The sequence below is a fragment of the Hetaerina americana genome, unplaced genomic scaffold (assembly GCF_022747635.1).
Source record: "Hetaerina americana unplaced genomic scaffold, ioHetAmer1.1.p SCAF_3, whole genome shotgun sequence".
NCBI classification, from domain to species: Eukaryota; Metazoa; Arthropoda; class Insecta; order Odonata; family Calopterygidae; genus Hetaerina; species Hetaerina americana.
The window spans coordinates 73460385-73483046 of NW_027286874.1; the positions used below are offsets into that span (position 1 = coordinate 73460385).

Below are 22662 nucleotides of genomic sequence, written 5' to 3' on the forward strand. Positions count from 1 at the left end.
TTTTACTGATATTTGCCAAGGTCAATTGTAATGTTGACTGCATCACTCATGTGACTAAATTTTATCACCCATCTTTTTCAATGCCCAAGTTCCCCTTGTGTGCCATGAACATCTTTTAGAAATGGCTGCATCACCATAAGAAACCTTTCATATTTCCTTGTAAATGATCACTTAATTCAAAGCAATGAATTCGGTTAAATTTTTACATATGAAGTGGCACCCTTGTGGTAAAGTAAATACTGCTGCTTGAAAAGCAGTGAATCAGCTTAGATTGTGTGTAAAGCTGGTTTGTAAAGTGATTTAAGTTACTCCAGTGATTGCAGTTATGATTTTAGGCTACTTTTGATAAAAAAAATTGAGAAAATCTGACTTTTTTTGCACATAATATTGTTTGTCTAGAGTGCTTTTATATGCAACCTTAGACATTCAAGTACTTTGGGATTGGGTGCATATTTGTTGTTGTTGATGTGTTTGAATATGAATGTATTTGAGTGGTATCTGTGAATAAATAAGTTGTAAGTTTTATTTGGCCTGTTTCAAAAATATGTAAGAATGTATTAAAAAGAATACAGAGGTCAGGATTGAACTGAACACTTTAGATAAGGCTCTCTTGTTACACATGTACTTGGAAAGTGGCCCTGATGGCTAATTACTGAAAGTTTGCCATATTTGATGCTGTTGGCACCATTCCTTCCTACAATTTTATGAATTTGATGTACCTCTCACTTGAAGCGAACTGTTGATCACAACCAAAAGTGAATTAATGAATTTCTATCTCACAGGAAATAATTTTTGAGACCCTCCCTCCCCCAAATAAGCCCATTGCTTACTGTGAGCTCTTTACAAAGTCTTGCTAAAAATGAAGTTTATTTAATTATAAGTGCATTGGGCTGCAGTTGTTAGTGTGTTCATGGCAACTGTTGTTTGGGTCAGCCAGACTTCAATCCAAGTGATGCAATTTTCGGGGCATTTATACCTGGTGAGAAACCAAATGGCATGGTAGGAACTGCCTCACCATGTGTGTATGAGAGGTTTTATGGATGCTAAGGTTGGAATGCATTGTAATTCTGGTAAAAATTTGTTGCTTGGCAAGTATGGAAGGTTTTTCTTTGTCCACCTGAGCGAGAAAAAAATTAGGAATTACATCTGGGAGCACACAAATATTCCCTCGTTTTTCTGGTTAGTATTATATTCATGAAACTGTAAGAATTCATAAATTCCATTTAGTCGAAATGAAGTGTTGACTAATAATCATCAAACAGCTTCTAAATAACATGCTCACAGAACAAAAGAAAACCGTTTTTTGTTACACTAATCTTTAGTGAAATAATGCAAATATTACAGATAAGTAGACCAGATTTGTTTAGGGTAATACAGAATTTCCAGAAAATTTGTGAAACAACATGATTTTCCATGAACAATTGTTATCAGCTTGACTTATATTTAAATGCAATAAAATTGAAAATAAATTCAATTACAAGGCAGCTTATGTTAGGTTTTGGTATAGAAATCACAGAACGGAGATAAATTAAAAGGTTCAACATTACATATGTAGTCAATTGTTATAAACAATGCATCATGAACGTTATCATTTATGCTAATCCCCTAGAACTAGAATGAAGAAAAAAAATGTCTCATTAAATTCATTTGAGAGAAGTATTGATTTGGTAAAAGGTTATTAGCTTGTTTTTTTACCCGCCCAAGATTTATTTTAATAATATTGACTTTTTTATTTTGACATGAAAAGTTTTCACATTTCTGAAACTAATACATATCTCTGAAGGATTAAATTACTTTACTTTAAAATTCTTTCTTCATTTGCTCCATCTAAATTAACTTTTATTAAGTTAACTTTTGTGAAGTAAGCAACAATTAATCAACATATCCAGTTTTTAATTACCTATTTATTTAATACCTTCAGTTAATCATAAAAAAATATTCCTGTTTATCACAGCTAAATCACAATTTTACTGAGCACTTATGAAATGCATCCAAACTTGATGTATGTTTTGATACCTTCATGTGCTTCAGTGACACAACACACTGGATCCATGTGAGAGCTTGTATAATATGACCAGAGTTATTTATGAACTGCTCAGGAACAGTCACAGTAGTAGAAGTATTTTGTACCTTCAAAAATAAATCCACACTCACTTCTGGTACAATTCTTTCTTGCCCCATTCTCTCACTCATAGTAGTTTCTTTGGAATAATTTAGATATTCCAGTGTGACAGCAACAGCATAGTGATGAGAGTGCATGTGAATGTTGATAGGACTATTCCATGATAAAACTAGATGACTCTCATCTTTGGTGATGTTCCATAAACACTGGATGTTACTTACTGATGCAGGGAAAAACCATCGAAAAGCACGGTAATGGCTGGGACCTTGATTCTGAACACCCTGAGCCTAAATTAGTTTATAGAAGAAAGGAAAATTGGATTAAAATTTAATTTATGGTCACTGATCCTCTAGGACAATTATCTTATAAATTGTACTCTTTTGGAAGCCCACAGAAACCATTGAAGTTTCTCACTATGTAGCTGTACATAACTTTAATTTCCTTACAATTTTGCTGTCCTCTCCTGGTCATCAGATGTTTCTTACATTGTGGCTACATTGATTTTATGCATTATGATCTTTTCCACATCCTGAAAAATATTTTACAAACCTGGAAGGTCACTTTACTCATGGCCTACCCGAGTGGTAAAGCTAGTGGGAATCTATAAAGGAAATACTTGACTTCAGAGATAATTATAGAATGAACAATCCTAGAATTAATGCAAACTGTGTTTTGCCATTTTGGTTAATAAATTTCCTCGGGTGCTTGAAGCTGATAATTGAGCTTTTCTGATGCTGGCGAAAACCAAAATACATGATATAGCCAATGAACCAAATTATCATCAACTGTTTTTTAGAGGAGTGGACCTTAGGGGTAAGAAAGTTGTGTGCAGTAGGTTTTTTACTCAAGAATATTCTATTGTGCTTAACTGGGAAGGTTATTCTTTTCAACAAAAAGCTTGTATTTACAAATGAAATATCATTTGTGTGCTCTATGACCTATTTGCAATAGCAGTAGTGTTGGTCAAACAGAAAATGCTGAAAATATCACTACATCTTGATTTACAGAAGCATAAGTTAACAGTTCTTACTGCAAAATAGTTGGTCAATCTGGAATCACAATAATTTTGCAAGCTGAGCACTATCATCAAAGACTAGGATTTTAGTAAACCTGAAAGACTTATCTCATCAGCATCACTCCACTGAACCCTTCAATACAACAGTTTTTACTTTTACTAAATAAAAAGAATTAAAACTCCTATAGCCGTAAAACTTATCACAGCTATAGTTTTCTTTTTGTTTTGTTACTTTACAAGGCAATAGAGCGCAATTTCTTTTAAGTTTTTACTTTGGTTGAGAGATATACTCTCAATCATTCCTTAGCTTTTAAGGCTAGTACCACCTTTCATTTAGTTTGTAGGACGAAGTTCCATACTGGAACATAATATGATGAGAGATGGCATCCAGTTTGAATGGAGGCCTACTTCAGAGGCATTTTTAATGACAGCTTTTAGCTTTGGGAGCCTTATCTTATAAAGTAAAAGGGAAAAAATTATAAAAATCTTGAAACTGCGGGTCCAGATGAAGTTTAATAGGTAAACATTTTTTTTCATTAATGTAATAATCAGTGAATTGATATGATAACTATATTCTTAAAATTTAAATTACTAACAGTATACCCTTAGCTAAATCTTTTATCATTAATAAAAACTGTTATCAGATAATGCCAAATTTTCCATAATTTATAAATTCAATTACTTTTGGTAGAAAATGGGAGAGGTATTTGAAATCTAAATCCAACTTTAGAACTTAAAACCTAACTTTTAACTCAGTCAATTTCTACAATAACTTACCTTTATTCAGTTAAAAAACTAAATTTGATTTTAATTTAATCATATCCATTTCTCTTAAATTAATTCTATCTGTAATGAGTTATTTTTTTGTTTAACTTTTCCAAGTCTAGCAATTGATAAAAGTCAAATTTTGAAACACATTGTGAAGTAGTACTGCCCACAGTATGAATATAGTATTATGTTCAGTTTAAAATAACCAATTCGGAAAAATAGCTATTCAATTACATGTAACAATTCTTTTTTGTTGACACGTGCAGTGTGAAAGAAGTATTTTCCCAATACTTCTGAAACCTTGGGCTGGAAAAGAATGAAATTATTTCAACCTCTCCCTGTTAGACTACTCACCTTGTACTTCTTCTGCTGAGAGAATAATGACATCAGTTTTTTGGGAAATGAAGAGTTAGTATCGACTATGGTGTTCTGAAACATCCTGCAGAGGTAATCTTTGTTGTGACAGCACTCAACTGCAGGAAGAACTGAGCTTAAATCTAATTCAAGACAAAGATCTCCACCTCCCACAAGAGGATCACTGTCGACCCTCGGCAAGACGCTATTGGATGCATTCACATTGACCCAGTCCTCATAAAATATATGATTGGAATTCTGAGGCATTATCACATTGAATAGAGCTTTCAAAGGAGACACTGCAACTGGATTGATCCCCAACGGAAACAGTTCCAGGAAAGACAAGTCGGTATCTTCTGCTGTCATTCCCAGACTAAAAAGAAATAGTTTAACCATGAAGGCATGCATACAGATGTAGGCACAAATAAGAACTGTATCAAGACTTGCTAAGGCTCATGAAAGAAATTTCAATCACATATAGCCAGCCATCATATTTAAACAGTATTACTTCATCATACAACATTGGTAAATGGACATTACCTTCAACAGGTTAAGTATTGGAAAAATTTAAGAATGCTCATTTTGAACCAAACTCCTCACTCATTAAATAAATATACATTTAAGATACAAAGAAAATATCAACAAAAGAGAGTCAAAATTTTACAAATAATGAAATCACAAATGTTACCACATATTGGAATTAACGAGAGTATTTTTGGGACAAACCATACGACTGCAGCAACTGTCAATGCAGCACTGTGCATTCCAAATACAAGTTTTGGTAAAGATTGTTGAGTAATAACTGTCAGCATCTCCTTTAAACCCGATGAAGAAGAGTTAGGAGCTGGATTAAAATAATCCACTTGAAGATGACTTTTATCTTTCTTGAACAGAGAGTAAATATCCTTGGTGGTGCTAATCACATCCATTTCATTGAGAATTCGTCTGTTGACACTTCGTGATATATATAAAGCTCGTTGAGGAAGGTGGTTATTTTCGTATGAATGAGCTGGAAAATTAAAAATCTAGATAGATTACTGCTTAGAACCAGAATTGCAATGTATCACTAATATTTATCATCAAAATAAACTATGATGACCAATTTTTGGAGCAAAAAAAGCACCTATAGAAGTCAAAGAAGTGAACTGAGAATAAATGGGCAAAAATAAATGTTAAGAGTTGAACTCATACATGTTTTTGCCTGCCTATAAAGGCAGTGTAAAAATGTATGTGGCAATAATAAATAAACCTATAACATCGACTATTTACTTCCCTTCAATTTGTAGATATTACATAAATATGTCATCTTTAAAACTATACAAATGTATTTTTATGAATGATTACAGATACTACAGTGAAGTAACTCAAGGGAAAGTTCATTGTGAGGTCATGGAACTGTTTTTATTAGCAACGGACAGGTCAGGGCACTATTCATGACATCAAATGTTGCAAACAAACAATATTTATGCATGCAGCATTAAACTAATTTATTGGAGCAACATACCATCACTGATATTACAAACAAATATATATATATTTGAAGTCAATGTCAATTGATTACCTCCTACTTTATCAGGTACTGATATTTCCATTTGTTTAAGCAAAAATTTTGTAAAACGCTTTATCACAGATGTGGATATAGAAGATCCTTCAATGGCTCCCTGCGGTTTTCCAAATCCGTATTGAAACCATGAAGTCACCCTCGGAAGACCAATACTTGCGTGAGCGAAACAGATTGTCGTGTTGTTGTACGACTTCCAATTATCTTTTAAAAACAAAAGTTTCTCATCTGTGAAAATGAAAGGAAAAATATTTGTCAACAATTCAAGCACAAAATGAAATTTTCTTCAGACAAAGAAACATAATTTACTAAGCATGTCTCCACAGCCTACACAAATAATCAATATGTTTATTTCATTTTAGAATTTTTTATAGCAGTTGGTTTTTACAACAAACAATTCAAGAAAGCCTTACAATAAAAAAAATGTGCTTGGTTTCATAATTCATAAAGTATCCTAAAACCTACGAAAAACTATGAGAATTCTAGCAAACAACCCTAAATTAGCAAGCGCCCTAACCAGCTAAAAGAGGTAATTGCGCTGTAAATATTGATTTAATAACTCAGCATAGGAACACAAGGGGGAACTGAACCCATGACTCACAGACTAGAAGGTGAATGTGTAATCCACCAAAAAGATGGGCAAACTCTTTTCTACATAAACGAGCATCATTGTCAAGAAAACCACAGAAAAAGCACAAATTAAACTCAATTTCTATTGCTTCCCAATTTCAACTTCCACATATGTTAAGTTCATCAACATAAAATGCACACATTCAATGCCATCCAGAATACCAGATAAATGTTCCATGGGAAAGGGGAGGAAATCGTACATTCTTACACATGAAACTGAAAAGTTCAAACTGCATTGAAAACTTACAAGATTAAATGGTCCTAAAGGCAATGCCAGAGATTAATTACCTAAGGTGCAGATATATGGACCTACACATGTGTGCATTCCAAATAAAAAGTAGCCCTCCTAAGCAAACAAATGGAATTCTTCACAAAAAACAAAGTTAAAAAACCTCAACAAAGACTTCTGTTGACACTTTCTTTCCATCTTGCTGCATCCCTGTGATTGCACTCATAAGTGTGAGAGAATGAGTGTGACTCCTCTCTTGGAAATTGGTCCCTGGCATCAGTATAATAATCATCATAAAAATTGTTAGCCAATGAAGTTCTTCACATTCAATTGATAATTCCATTACTTGAGCTTCCATACAGGAATTCAGACAAAGATGTGATTCCCCAAAGGGTAACCCCAGTAATCAACCAGAAGGTTGGTTCAATAGGCAAGGGTAGAGCTCGCCTAGTACTAAGCCCAACAGCATGTGAATTCACACGACAGGGTTTTAAGTTCCTTTCTCTTTGAGACCCAGTGGTTTCCCAAGATCTGGTCACAAAAGAAAACACAGTTTGGGAGAGGCTGATAAGTGTATGGTGTTATTTATAATAAGACATTTTTTATGTTTGTTATTGTTTCAATCCTTGTCCTTTGATGAGAGGTTAACCAATTTAAGGGATCAAGTTGGTGTTGTCCATGGTGTATTGGGTTCCCCCTCTTAGGACCACAGTTCGTATCCAGCGGTAGAAATTTTTAGTTGTGAATAGAAAGCAAGTGGAGTTTGCCATCCATTGAATGGGATGTTAAACGGTGGATCCCTTGGAACCTTTCCCTACCAAATTACCCCAACCAAAAACTTAGTGGAAACTGCTGCGGCCAACCTTCAAGTAATGCAGTAGGAAATCGGATAAATTGAAGCAAACATTCACTGCAAAATGCTCAAGATTGCTTGAATGCAATCTAATCTAGTGCTGAAAAAATGTAATGCATTTATATAGGAGCATATACAACATATGTGTTCCTGGGCCATAATATGTAATTTAATAATGCCAACATGTGTAATTTTTCCCAAACATCACATTATATCCATAGGCACATGCATTTATATTGATACAAAACTTAACTGGGAGACCCACATCAGTCAGCTCTGAATTAAACGGAGTAAAGCTGTTAATATGCTAAGAAAGCTCAACTTTCTCATTTCAAATGAGTATCGTTTAAAACTTTACCACGCCTTCTTTCAATGTCATTTGAATTATGGTGCGTAGTTACGGCGTCATTCCCCAACAAATCTTGATACGACAAAAGAGAGCTATTCGTTCTCTTGCTAATATACCACCTCGTGATTCCTGCGAGCCTTTATTAATTAGGTTTGGAATCATGGCTGTATTTAGTTTACATATCTTTAAGTCTCTGATTCAAGTGAAAGTTAATCTAGAAACTGACCAATGCAGATCTCACAGCCATAACTGAACAAGAGGTAAAGCGAATCTAAGTACTACTTAGGGTGGGTAGATTGTCATCAACTTACAACACATTTCATAATGTGAACATACAACTGTATAACTACCTGCCTACTCCATTGAAAGTGGATTGCATCAGGAGTTCGAAGAATAGAGTATATACCTGGTTACTGGCTCACCCACTTTACTCATTTGATAAATTCTTTTGTGGTTATCTTCATCACATTTAAGAACTTTTGTTTATATATTACGTAATATTCAGATTAAAGATATTTAACAAGATTATAGAATTTATCAAAATGAATAAATAATTATTAATCTTTTTCAAACTTTCTTAAAACAATCAGGGTTGAGGATTTAAAGAACGGGAGTTGGCGAAAAAAGATCTTACCCTCACTATAGCCACTTTCGGGTGATTTTCTCGAAAACATCTGATACAGGTCAAAAGCGAAGTCATTGTTCACATCATCAACAAATATCAACTTGTATTTCTCCACACAATCTTGAACTTTTCCAGCACATAGTTCTTCATAAGCATAATATAAAGGTATGAGATCGTCATGAACAATGTGCATAATATTATCTGGTTTGAATCTCCACAAAAAGTATACCCATTCATTTTCTTTGATTATTGTATGATGAAACAAAGGGGACTGCTCCGAAATTGGTCTGTAACAAATAAAATGCTATGAGATTTTTAACAAACTTCATTTTCAATAAATTGATAGACTCGAGAAAATTGAAATGAAAATTGGTGGAACTTGAGCACATGTACAGGTATCTTCACTTAATGGTACTCAGCGTGGAAATGAGTGTGTTGTTGCATTCTAGAGAAATGGTTGTTCCGTTTTCCCAAAAACTATGGTGTTTCGACATTCACTACTACAAATGTCAGAAGTTACCCCAAATTAGACCTAATTCTACTTGTTTCCTCCTCATGAGGGTACTTAACGCTGACTTAGAGTAAACTAATTAAGTAATCCGTCATGCAGCTTACTAACAGGCCGACAACGGCTATCTTCAAGAAAAACCGGTTGTGTCCAGCAACTGAGGATAATTCAAGGATGGAAAGATCTCGCCAATCCGCAACTCCGTGCAAAATAGATTCCTCACCAAGTAGAAATATGAACTGCTCTTCGGATGGTACCCAACACAAATTACTGAATGTGCACGTCTTGTGACTATTATCATGAGGATCTAATTTACACCATACCGATGACACAAAACTAGTTTCTGAAATATTAGTCTTACGAACCGGAGGCCGAAAATTAAATTGAATCTGACCTTCAAAGTAAGAAATCAAAATATGTGATGAAAAGCTTAACGCACAAGTTATGACAATAAACCTAAATATATTCAAGGCTGGATTTGACATGAATTCCCTATTTATGTTTTTCTTATTCTTCTTCATGAGGCCAATTCCACTGACGAGCAGGTTATTTAATTTATGATTAGCATATTGCAAACTACAGGGCTTTAACTCCCGCCATTTTTAACTGATGGAACAAATGTGATACGAATACATCTAGTGACATCTTTTGATCTATTAGTGTACTTATTTAATCAATACAACAATCGCGCTTATTTGAATATAAGCTTTGCAATTGCGGAGAAAACGTGTATTAGTTGGCGCAATACAGTAAATGATGCCTCTAGGTCCACGGAATAACTCAAAGTTGAAATTAATGCGTATAAATGTATCGAATAGATAATATTTTTTAATATGTTAAACAAATGCATATTAATATTTTGTCAGCATCAGTTTTCATGCTGAATTCATAAAATGTTTTTTTCCAAATTTCTATTAATATTGAGATAAATCTCGTAAAAAGTGAGCAAATCATTGAATTTGACAGCTCACACCCCCTTTCCAGTGGCGTACTCGCCGAAAGTAAAAGTGTATTAATGCGCGATTAGTCATAAATGATTCCGTATTGTCATCGTAATAATTAATTGAAATGTATTCATTTTCATTCACATTGTATGCTATAATACAGTTTATTCATAAATGGCATTAAAAATTAGACATAGAGAAGTAATTTGATCAACAGTAGCTTTAATATAGTAACTATTTGATGACGCGGATGTTGCTGATCCCGGGGTATAAGACTCGGGGCACCTGTTACATGAACCACGGGTTTTCAACCGGCACATTCGGCTGGTTAGCGTCCTAGGTGTAGGAGTAGTCAGACAGGTTTCTGCCAGTTTAATAGATTATCTTAGTTTCCTTGTACATTTTAATTGCGTAGATTAGGGTCTCACGACTGCTTCATCTGAATAACAATGGCAGATTCTCAGCAAAAAGAAGAAAAGCCGGCAGCTACCACTGAAGCCAAACCTGAGGATAAAGAAGCCAAAGCCCCCGAAGTCAATGGAGAATGCGCCGAAAAAGATTCGACCGAAAAGCCAGCTGAAGAAAATGGTGAGAAAAAAGCGGCTGCTGAACAACCTCCCGCGAAAGAAATGAGAGCTGTAGTTTTGACTGCGTTTGGCGGCCTCAAATCCATTAAGGTGATGAAAAAACCGGAGCCGTCTGTTGCAGAAGGCGAGGTGCTCATCAGGGTAAAGGCATGGTGAGTAAAGTTTTCATCATTTTTAGGATTAACATTATAAATTTCGAAGGATATCCTTTCGTTTGGGTTATTAGCATTAGGTTCATTTAGTTTTGGAAGGAGTAGCAAGGCTGTATTTCAATATTATGTAGACCCTTTTACAGGTTTTAATTCTGGTCGTTTGATGCGATCGACGGCGACCATCAAAATTTGATTTAATTTTATCGGGACGAATTTTTTTCGCCTGTCAGGAGTTTGAATATGAATTCCGCATTTATCATTAGTGTTCAATTAAATGCAATCATTTCAGGATGGAATTTTAATTTTCGAGCCACCGAAGTTTATTATGACTGCGTCTGGTCAAGTGCGCTTGGTTTGGATGGGGGGGCTGGCGGGCGGGGGGGAGTGGGGTTAAAGGCGTGGCGGATACTCTACAGCCTAAGGCTAGGGCGATCAATAGCGGAGACAGCAAGCACTTCCTCCCACACTTCCCATCCGCGCTTCTAATGGCTCATTACTTAATACGCCCATAAGTAAACTATAATTATTATCGAAAAGAAATGTGGCATTCTGAATACTGAGCGGATAAATTTTTCGGAAGATTTTTAATTTTTTTCTAACCCCTGCCCCGTCAGTGCAGAGTCCCGAAAAGCTGTCAAACCTCTTTGAAATGAAGTCAACAGAAAGTGAATTCAGTAATTAATTTTTTGTAAATTTTAGATAAAATATTGTGAAAATAGTTTTTCCACTACAATTTTGATATTCTGAATAGCCCGCTTACTGCTCACCGAGGCGATTTGGCAGAAGTCCAAGAGGCAACAAGTTGAGAGAAAACGACTATTCTATCCAGCAACAGTTTTGGCACCTTTTGTCCTTGAACTCAGTAGTTTTCATGGGCGCGCGTCCCGCAATTTCAAAACCAGTCAATGAATATTACCCTAAAAAATTTATTTTTCCCTCGTAATTTCTCTATATCGTGTTAATTGCACGTGGATTGTGTTATTCAGATAATATGTTGCCAATAGAACTTCCCGCAGGAGAAATATATACCAACATATGGTAGAGGTTTCGGTACTACACCCCAACCTTACGAGAGCCTACAGGGTTAACTCTCCAAACTTAGGTATTACATTTCTCAATCAATTTACTTTCCCATTAAATTATTTTTTAAATAATGTTCTGTGGTCGGTTCTCTGCCAGTAAGTCCTGGGTAAAATGTAACAACCCATTTTTGACATTGTGTTCAACCAATGTATTTTAGAAGTTATTTCTCTTAAGTATTTTTTTGCCTCCCCAGAAAAGGGCACGAGATACTTCAGATGTCAATTTTCCTTCATTTAATCCTGTTCTTCCCATTAAAGGCGTCAATCTTCTTGGGGAGGGGTTCATTATACCGAGGGACGTTTTTTTGAATCGTTCACTCATCCCATGACGTCTTTCGATTGGTCAGTCCTATCCGTTCTTCGTTACATAAGAGCGCGTAGCTAGAAAGTTTTGGAGGATGAGATCTCTCTCTCGTTGATTCACCATCCCTAGTCGCGAGGCATCAGGAAGAGAAAAATGGGACGTTGGGGGGTCGCAGAGAAGAGACGAGATCCACAATTGGATGAGATGGAAAGTAATATGTGCCAGATGCAAATGATAGTCTCAAAATTCTTTACTCCTCCATACCATTCGCGTATGACTCATGACCTCAAGGGCACGACCTCTAGATTTAACGGCTGCATCAGTACGTTTCCGTTGGCGGATCTCCTGACAATGAGCTGTCCATTTAATCATACTTCATGGAAGTAGTATTCATGCTCGTTTTTTTTAAGTTCAGACGACGTCTCAAACTTACGGAGTAGGCGGATGTGGAGATTAGCAAATAACTCCGTCGCATTTAACTTTTCGAGCTCTTAATCGTCATACGGGCTTGTAAAGTTTTCATGGGTTCAAGCCTAAATCATCACTCGCGGAGATAATGAATGCGTTTGCCTTAGCAATATGGCTTTTCAAGGCATTGTCTTAATTTTGATTTTACCTAGACGTATCAGCTATCCAACTTAACGCATTATGCTCACGAAATGTATTATCCATTGACACATGGTAACATTTTTAGCCAATTGTATTGGTATTAGATAATTAGCGAATGCCATGTAGCTTTTGCATACTTTCTAATTTTTTTTAAAGCTTCCAGGTGTTGGTGGTCTCTTGGTATGTATTCTATTTAAAGGCAAAAATCTATTATTAAATTTAGAGAGAACCACCAATGTATTATACTTTTAGTTGCATCTGTTAGATTAAATTTTGCTTTAATTGTATTTTGCGTTTAAGAATCCGTTCAATGAAATTGATTTCGTAAATTAAGATATCGCCAAATACAGTATGGTAGAATTGTGCGACGGGGATTTTCGTATTACATTAATTACCCCTATTTCATTTGGAAAATAAAAGCCAGCAAATGTTTTCTCGCGACCTATCAACTTTCTGCAGACTTTGCGTAATCTATGGAATATTTGGTATTCAAAAGATATCACCCCCCCTCACGCTTGGAATGTCTCAGTCCTAAATTCCTCAAAGATGGTTTACTCTCGTAGGCAGGCGAGCGGGAAAGGTATGATAGAACGAAATGTGCTTAAGAGAGCCAAATTATTTCTGTTCAAACGACTATAAAATCACTGGCTCGTAAATATATCGTGTTAGTTAATGTTTGCCTTTGCCCCTTAACTAAAATTACGTATCATTTTTAAATGATTGCGTTTTGTGTGAATATTTTTTTTAAAGTGGAGCATGTGTAGTCTATTAAAAATTATTTTAACGATGTTGAAGAATACCGGTTAACTTCGAGAATTAGAAAAAAAAGAATAGCACGTTCCATATAAGGTAAATATCCGGCCGCCTTGGCCCCTTTCCTCCCAATTCGACCGTATGTTGTCGCAGGGCGAATTCTTCCTGCCGCTTATTTCAGCTGTCCGTTCCTGCCCGCCTCCCCTCTGCGAAGCTGGCTCGACTTGCAAATGCAGGAGCGGGCCCCAGCAAGCGTAGCCTCGTAAGTGTGAGCACTCTCTCTCGCCCCCCTCCATCAAACTCGTCGTGTCGGGCATGCCCCCTTCTCCTCCCTCCCTCCCTCCACTCGGAAGAGCTTTGCCCACCCCATCCCCTCCTGCATTCTGTGGGCAGGCCCCTTTCTCTCGCTTGGATGGCCATTGACAAAGCCAGAAGCTCGGGGCAGAACCCCGATTGGGATTGTTCCAAGGGGTTCTCGAGCGGAGGTGATGGTGGTGTTGGGGTTCTGCCGTGTTCTCCGCGGATAAGCGGGTCGGAGGCGGGGGAAGGTTGGGAAAGGGATGGATTTGTGGTGGGGTGTTGCCTCCTCCACCCCGATGCTTCGTGTTTGAGTGTGTCGGTAGCGGCCATTGAAATATGCGGGCCCGCTTCACGGTGCAATGTTTGCCAGTCCTCGGTTCGGTATTGGTGGAGGTGCTTGGGGGGGGGGAGTCAGATAGAATTTTATGAGCATTTTTGTTTATTTGCGACCTGTAACGTAGCGTCATTTTTTGATTTTTTAAATAATATAACGGTATAGCTTTTAAGTGGGAAGTCCTAATCAGTCAGTAGCTTTCCTCCGCATATTCTTTTTTTTCGTTTTTTATGGGGTAAATTACGGGATTATTAAGATAATTGGTAGAAAAAATCGTCGCAGTTTTTAGTGTTGTAAACGCAGCCTAATCTTCGGATTAATTGCTGTCGATTATAAGTTTTAATGGACTATTATGGCGAACCAGTTAAGACCATTTTAATTTCGTGTTGTTTATGTGTGCATCTTCGCGGGAGTTTTATTTTGTGGTGCCGCTCTTTGACTCATCTAAATTTGGTTATAAGGAGAACTGTTTCGGAGAATATTTCCGTTGGAGTAACGTTAAATCCGAGATTACCTCTGCACTTGGGTTAAAAAGGTTTTCGAAATTGTTAACTTTTGACGAGGGGCATTGACACGTGTGGAGTGCCATTAGCGAATGTGCGAATATACATTTTCCATTTTCGAGTTTGCATTAGTTCTAATATGCATTCATTCATATGAATTTAAGGCGTATTACGTATTTTTGTGATTCATCCGCGAACGAATCTTCTTGGATTGTCAACCGTAGTGTTTTCATTGACGGGGAACTTTACATATAAAGCATCAAAATGGCATGGGTGTGTAATTTCGTTTCTCTTAGGCCCTTAATGACCCTTTCGCTTCGAATGGGGTCTTATTTGATTAGGATATATAGATATATATATATTTATTTATTTATTTATTTGTTTGTTTATTTATATTTATTATTTTTTTACTACCTTCGACTTGGCCGAACACATCAGTAATGAAATAGGAAACCATGTCGTTTGTAAATTTTTCCATTAATTTATTATCAATTCTTTTGCATTATACGCAGTAGTTGGCGACATAATGCACGCGCGGGCACACGTATATATATGCATATATCAGCGTGCCTTTAATCCACGCACTGCTAAAATTCCTCAAGTCACAGTGGACGTAGACCTCCACGCCTGCCTTTGGAGGACTTATTATTATCATTAGCTGTTGGTCACTTATTCATTCCTAGGTGTGAACGTATCTTTTGGGTTCATTTCATTGATCCTAACCTTATGTTTTTCCTGAAAGGTAATCGCCGGAAAGTAGTTTGATTACACTAATCTCTACAAAACACGCGAACCCTATGCGCGGGCGATTTCGAAATTTTCCAGAATATGTCAATCAATATCCTGAAGTTTAATTGGAAGAGACAAGGATAGACAATGTGAATCGTACATAATAAAATCGACTGTTATACCACTAATTATTCCATCGGTTAGTGGTGTCTTAGTACACACCCTTGTAAGTAGTGATGTTCCCCACACACGAATCGGCGGACAACACGCTTGCTGTCTGATCGAAATAGTTTTTCAAAACTTCTTGTTTAAAGAATATAGCTTTACTAGGATGACTTTTCATGGCCGTACCCAATGCATTGGGTTCAAAGGTCATTGGAACTCCCTCGTATGTTCATTTTTTTGTTTTCCTCGGCGCTTATGCTCGGGATGCACTTTTTGAATTTGGGGTTAAGGTAACGGGGCTCTTTTAAGCCAGTTAATCGAGTCCAGTTGCTCCTTATTGCGCGTCATGGTCAGGTTTAGTTTCCTGCGATTCTTCGTGCCCCTCAAAACAATTCTCAAAAGATTCGGCAGAAGATGGTCGGCTGATTTCTTAATCATAGAGCGCCTTAACTGAAGCTTTAACGGGGACTTTTGTAATTGGTAAAATGCATTTAATGGAACTAGTATTTGTATCGCGCTGTTCGCAATTAGTCCGGTGTATCGACACTGTTGGCAAAACCGTGAGCCTGGAAGGAATTTCGTTAATCGCTAGGCCGCACTAATTTTCTTCACATTGTGTAGAAATGCTATTTTTACCAGTCATCGCCAAGTGTGGTGAAACAATCCTTATCCTCTTTCCGGTGGTTAATTGCTACGGACTCAACAGTGACCTCATGATGTTCATGACGCTTAACGAGTGGTCAAGTTAGCTCCGAAATATCCTTAACCGTTAGGGTCTGGCTCTTATATTCCCTGACTCTGTCGATGGAATGTATTGGCCAATTGCTTGTCGCCTCGCATCCAGAAAGTGTTTCGGGATTTTTGCGAAAGCATAAGATTTAGAATTAGTCTTAAATTGCTCTTGAATCATTCTTTATTCGTTAGATTCTCCCACTGCACTCACTATTTCCGCGGGTATCAACTATATTTGCGATGTTGGTGATGTTTAAATGTAGTTTTTCAATCAATCGCCCATCGATTTTCAGAAATAGTTTCATCCCAGTGTCTTGTACGCTTTCTGTGAAGCATTGAGTCTTTTTTCAGACCAGTTTGGTGATTTTATTTTTTCCCCATAAGTCGTCGCATGACGTAATGCTCAAAGATTTTCGGTGATATTCACGATGTCCCAGATTTATTTAGGCCTCGGGTTGTTGTAAACCTCGTCTCCTCCGCTGGGGAATGATAAGTCCGGCTCATCATTTTGCACCACGGAGCGGATGGGACTTCTTAAAGAGAGAGGGGTTTGGGGAGGGGATCTCGGTCCCGACCCCATGGAGGGTCTTTTCATAGGGGAGTCGGCCCTTGCTTCTCCCTTCAATGCGACGGCGGCGGCAACTGGATACACTACTCACGACGTCTGCGTCCCCACCCCACCCCCCTGATTTTTTCCCTCCGTTCTCCCAGAGGCAGACAGCCGACCAACCACCCTTCCTGCTTCCTCTCCCCGCGAGCACATAGGGGGTGGCCTTGAGGCTTGGGTGTTTGGAAGGAATGGAGGCGACTAGCTGTTGAGGCCCGCCTGAGACGGGAGAGGAGAAATATAGTATGTGGTGTTGAGGCGGTGGCTATTGGGGGAGGGCAGGAAGAGGGAACGGCCGGGCTTGGCCAAGGGGGGGCGGGCGAAATGGTGGAAGGAAAAGGGGCGGCGGGCGTATTTCGTGGGGGGGGTTCTTTTGTGGCACCACACTGACACACTCGTATTCACTGGTGCTTTTTTTCTGTGTAATGGGGGCCTTTTGATGGAAGTTAAGAGTTTTCCTTGGCGGGGTCGTAGATTTCCCCCCCCTCCAACCCTCGGGCTTAGTGCATCATCCCCTTCGCGCTTTCCTTCTGGGGGATGCATGAGGGCATTTCGTTGCAGCACGTCAGCCTTATCAGATTAGGATCTTGAAGGAGGAAATCCCGCTGAAGATGGTTTTTTTTCTTGGGGGAAAAGCCATTTTTCTCCGTAAAATTTGTTGGTCCGACGTGCCTAGGTCTCTTACGGACGACATAACTGTGGGAATCGGAATATGGATTTAGCGGTCCGCAGTGGGCCATCTCCGTCTTGTCATTTTGTGGGACGCTCTCGAAGGCTTGGCTCGCTTTTAAGCCTCGGAAAGGAATTCGATTCTGTTGTTGATTCCTTCTCGAGGTTCCTTTCGTGTCACTTGTCTAGAGGAGAGGTATTTTATGTACTCGCTGTTTGTTATAGTACATATGGCGAATGTTATTTCTTCGCGTCTGGTATCATCTTAATGTTAAAAAAAATTCAATTTAACCACTACGTAGTGGACTCCATTTTTGGGTTCGACGTACGAATATTATGTATTATATCAGATGGTTCAATTGTAAGTTATCAATGATAGTCAGCGAATTGCTGTGGACTATCGGAAATCAATAAAGAATTAGTCTTCTAGAAATGTCTAATTTAATATTAATCATAACCATCCCTTATTAATGAAAATAATCATTCATTTTTGTTATTTTCGGCCAAATTTTTGCAACGGCAGGATATCAAGATAGTTTCCCTTCGGATTGCTTATGTCGAATAAATTTCGAAATTCTATTTTTCCTAGTGCGTTCCATCAGATGTATAGTAGTGGCAATTTCGAAATTTTTAAGTTAGTGATATGCAAGTAACGCGGGGGAATGAAAATTTTGATATTGCTAAATATGTGTATTTAGTGTATCAAGTGTGGGCTTCGCATTGAGGGTATTATTTTTCATAAACCTATCGCAAGGAATGCCTTTGGGATTCGTGATGAATATTTCATACAATTTTCACGTAAGACTTTAACCCAATTATTCCTATTCTGTCCACATTTTATTCGACGGTCCTTCAACCTCGGCTTAAAATTCGTTATTTCACCAAAATACGTTAACTGGCGATATTTATTAGCTTTTTTTACCCGGGTACGCATATATAGTATGTAGTTTCAACTCTCCGTGAGATAAGCGCGGGCGTTTAATTATTTGAGGGGAAAGATATTGCCGCTTATTGAAATGTCAACGTTATGACATTTCTTGCGTCAACGTTCAGATGTTGAGACATGCAGTGTCTTGCTAAAACACAGAAAATTCACGAATATTTTAAATTCTCTAGTGATGATTTATATCTTTAAAGTTGAGATTCCACCGTTGACTTAAGAATCATGTGGTTAGACGTTACGAAGTGGTAGGTGTTCTAAGTTGTCTTGTTTTCAGCGTATTAGTGATGAGTTGGAAGGGTCTCATTTCTCTGTCGACGTCCGCACAGTTAATCTATTTAAAGAATTATCAAAATTTGCTGTCGGGGTGCTTTTGCGAGAGAGAGAGAGTTACGAAATACTCCTATTCCGCGTATGGCATTGCTGCGTATTAATTTGAACGACGGCATATTTAGACAATAACTAATAGTGCGCGCGGGTATGTTGCTGCTGTTCAGTGGCACTGCGGTGGGATGGACGTACTCTTGACTCACTTTTTCAGTCCTTTGAAGTCGCTGTTATTGTGTAACTTAGCTACCCCATACTTGGTTCTTGCTAGCTGCGCCATTCGAAATAGGAATTCATTGTTTCAAGTTTCGTTGCACCAGGTGAATGTAAATGTGCTTTAGATTGGCGTGCCAAGCTAATGAAATATTTTGGGTGCCTGATTTTTTAATTAATATTTAACTAGTTCAAAGTTGTATTTCTTTAATGTTGCATGCATTTTGTGCGCAGTTCTATGCTCGCAACTGTTCTGCTCCCGTAGCCTGCGAGACTTGCTTAGCGGCAGGGCTTAATTCAAACTGTAAATTTAATGTCGATGAATAAAAATGGCGATATTCAATAATTAGTTGTTTTAATAGACGCTTAGGGCAAATCTCATGGAATTTTCTAAGATTTCGCGTAGTTTTTCAGGATTTGCGTAGTGTTAACAAACACCAATAATCAAATATGAGCTGTCGTAGTTTTATAGTCCTGCAGTCATCTCCGCTATCCGAGTCGTTGCTTCGTAAGATTTTAACCGGAATTGGATGAGTCATTCGATTAAAAAATCTTCTGATAGCACGCACGCGCTCATTTTTCATAAGATTAATTTCCAATCTTCCTTTAAAAAGGGGTTCTATTGTGATCGAATTTAAGTGTCAAGTATTCAATCTCTTTTCATGGTTGCCGAAGCATTTAGCTCCGTGTTGGGCTTCATTTAATGCAACATTATCTACTTCCATATCAATGTTAGCTTCCTGTTGTGAACTTGTAGTTTCTATCACGCAACACCCGCTAGCGGTGGCGATGCGACGAGAAGCGGTAAGGATATGCGGCTACTTACGCATTCGTTTTCTCGTGCTATGTGACGGGGGTTGTCAAGTTTGATTCGTCATGTCTAAAAATACGAATTCTCCTTCGCGGAATATATTTAATTCAAAATCTTTGTCAACTGATTCATGCTTGCTGTCTTTGCAGACATTGTTCAGCGGTATGCTGTACACTGTGTAATATAGCATAATGTGTAAGTAGGATGAGAGTCTTGGAGATCATTTTAAAGTCTTAGTTATTAGAGGATATTCGAAGAGGAATGTCACCATGGTAGTGTAGCACTCAAGGATACCCATCCACAATCTGAGTTACCCATCTTCAGTTGTCGCTCATTTAATTTTAAATAATTGCTACGTGAAATACGTACGTTAGTTGAATTTAATGTGAAACAGTTGAGGATTTTACAAATTTGTTTTGCTTCATGAATTATTAAAATTCAGGGTATCGTGAAAAAATTAAAATGAAGTTGTTTTATTTGAGTCTATTAGTCTTCCAATGCCGCCAATCGTTAGTTCATTGTTCAAATTTGTTTACGGGCTCGCTACAGTCTTTTAAAGAAATTCGCAGTCTTATATAGGGATGAGATTTTGGCGTTGGCATTTCTCATCAGAGGTAAGAGTTCTGTCCAATAAATACGCGAATGTAGATCATGAAAACTTCATTTTACAAAATTTAGTCTACGTCGATTTTGTCCCCTTAAAAGTACTCTCCATTCGTTGCTATGCACCTATTCTATCTTCTTTTCCTCTTTTTAAAGCTCCCTTGGCAGTTCTCGGCTTTTTAGTTTTCTCGACGTTTCTTGCTTTACGTGGACTATCCTCCCAGTGATGTCTCCTCATCACATTTTTTTTTGTTTTGGGAATAGGAAAAAGTCGCAAGGGGGGGGGGGCGAAATCTGGCGAATAAGGAGGATGATCAGGGATGTTGATTGAATTTTTTTGCCAGAAACTGGCGAACAATCAATGCTGAATGTGCAGGTGAATTGTCATGGTGAAGGATCCATCCATCGCCTTGAGTCAAATTTGGTCGCTCACGACGCACGCGATCTCTCAAACGCTTGAGAACTGTAAGGTAGAACTCAACATTAACTGTTTGTCCCTCGGGCATAATTTCATGATGAACAATGTCATGCTCCTGGTTTTCTTGGACGTCAAAGAAAACCAGGAGCATTACTTTGATTTTCGATCGGCATTGTCTTGATTTTTTTTGGTTTGATTTAATCCACTTGAAAACTGACGTTTTATTCAGCGCATTATTACCGTAAACAGCTGTCAACATTTCAGTAATTTCTTGATAACTACTACCGCACTTCACCGAAAACTTGATGCTCATTCGTTGCTCCGCGACATACAGTAAACACAAGGGAAACAGAAACTGACATAATTGGCACCAAAGGCACAGTTCGGCGATCCGCCAAGCGCAGACGGCTCATTGGGTCTCAGGCAACTAGCGCCGCTAGTGGGCGGGGCTATAGTCTTGAGTCATGGTCGCCAGATGCACCAGTTCGGGTATTTATTGGATAGGTCTCGTACTGAACACAACAGAAAACAAAACACGAGACTTCTCGGAGAATGCGTTGTGGACCCTAGAACTTGGGGAATTATCATGAGAGCGATATGAAGATGCGATTACAGGGTATGAGAGACCGTTCACTAGTACGCCTCGTTTGGTGTGCTGCTAGCATATGGGACCCCCAACTTGTCTTTCCTTTAGATTGTTGCAATTGGTGTGCTGCGATGGGGGCTAATTTCTGAAACGTTAGAAGAATGGACTTGGTGGTGTATCTCAATTGTATGTATAGGGACTAGGTTGAGAATCAAAAAATGTTAAATTGTACATTTAATGACTTAAATTGGAAGGAAGAGCTTCTGAAATAATAAGATGGAGTTCAACCGTTTAATCGATAATTTCTTTCGCTTGTGAACGGTGAGGTATGTCTCGAGCACCCGAATTTTTAGACCTGTTATATTCCAAGATTTATTTTGTTTCCCTTGCATGCAGGACATCATGCCTTTGCAAGGTTTTACACTCTGATTCAATAGTGCCTAATACTCTTTTAAAGTTATTGAAGTTATGTCCAGGAAATCCTAGACGGTGAGAATTCGCACCTTTAACAGGGTACTAGTGTCTTAAGAGATTTCAATGCTGCGATGGCTAGCTTGAAAAGAACTTCTTAGCAGTGTTACCGTATTCGGGTATCTGGAATCTTTCCTTCGCCGGGAAAGTCCTCATGAGCGAATCCGTGGCGGCAAAATATCGTGCTAAAACGTCGGTTCGCTGTAGATTTTCAGAACCTAACTTAGCGTGCACAGGATAGTCAAATCATGGCAACATATTTAGCTATTTCTGTGACTGTTTTAGTATATGAGCTAATGCTGTATATTCAGATGCATGTAATAACTAATAGTTTAATAGTGGTGGCCTATCACTAGTCTATGCTACGTGATACCAAGTCTCCCACCCCATCCACACACACACGCCTTAGTGGCGGCTTGTGGTTGCTTGCGTAACTGTAGATGATAGAATGGCCAATAGACGTGGTGGGTATTTCCGCAATAGAGTTGATATTTGTTTATCGTCCGATTTTCAAAGAAAACTGTTTTTGGAATTTGAATTGTCGGTGACTCATTCCGCTTTATCATGACGTAATATTTTATTCTGAGGTCCATTTTCTTTCGTATTGGCGATGATTCAATGGTCGTGTGACAAATTTCGTGCTTGAGGTTTCCTGGACCGGTCTCTCGAAAATAAGCAGTTTCCTTCACGATTTTCCTGATAACTCTCCATCCCTTTCGAAATCTTGAAATTTTTCTAGCTTGAATATGTCGCGAAATAATATTTTTACGCAGCTGTTCAGTCGTTAACAGCATTCCCAGTCTCTTGAT

At 38.0% G+C, this 22662-nt stretch overlaps 2 protein-coding genes across 2 annotated transcripts in view; one reads left to right on the top strand and one right to left on the bottom strand.

Moving 5' to 3' along the window:
• Positions 1-1142: 1142 nt before the first annotated feature.
• Positions 1143-9603, bottom strand: LOC139690526 (protein O-linked-mannose beta-1,4-N-acetylglucosaminyltransferase 2-like). The gene is made up of 6 exons (XM_071587988.1): positions 9126-9603; positions 8516-8793; positions 5821-6048; positions 4986-5268; positions 4260-4632; positions 1143-2409 (listed from the first exon to the last, which is right to left on the bottom strand). Exons 1-6 carry the CDS (start codon positions 9533-9535, stop codon positions 1960-1962), a joined length of 2022 nt encoding a protein of 673 aa, XP_071444089.1. The 5' UTR covers positions 9536-9603; the 3' UTR covers positions 1143-1959.
• Positions 9604-10260: 657 nt separating this feature from the next.
• Positions 10261-22662, top strand: part of LOC139690203 (synaptic vesicle membrane protein VAT-1 homolog-like) — a 31825-nt gene continuing 19423 nt past the window's right edge. The window contains exon 1 of the mRNA XM_071587496.1: positions 10261-10697. Within this exon, the coding sequence (XP_071443597.1) occupies positions 10408-10697 (290 nt within the window). The 5' untranslated portion in view covers positions 10261-10407. The remainder of the gene's footprint in view (positions 10698-22662) is intronic.

What these genes read in the sequence shown, in the direction of transcription:
- LOC139690526 (XM_071587988.1), bottom strand. Translation starts at nt 9,535, where the DNA reads ATGAAGAAGAATAAGAAAAACATAAATAGGGAATTCATGTCAAATCCA. An exon ending in AGTACCTGATAAAGTAGGAG is followed by an intron (nt 5,269 to 5,820) that starts GTAATCAATTGA and finishes TTAATTTTCCAG; the next exon opens with CTCATTCATACGAAAATAAC. An exon ending in ACAGTTGCTGCAGTCGTATG is followed by an intron (nt 4,633 to 4,985) that starts GTTTGTCCCAAA and finishes ATTTCTTTTTAG; the next exon opens with TCTGGGAATGACAGCAGAAG.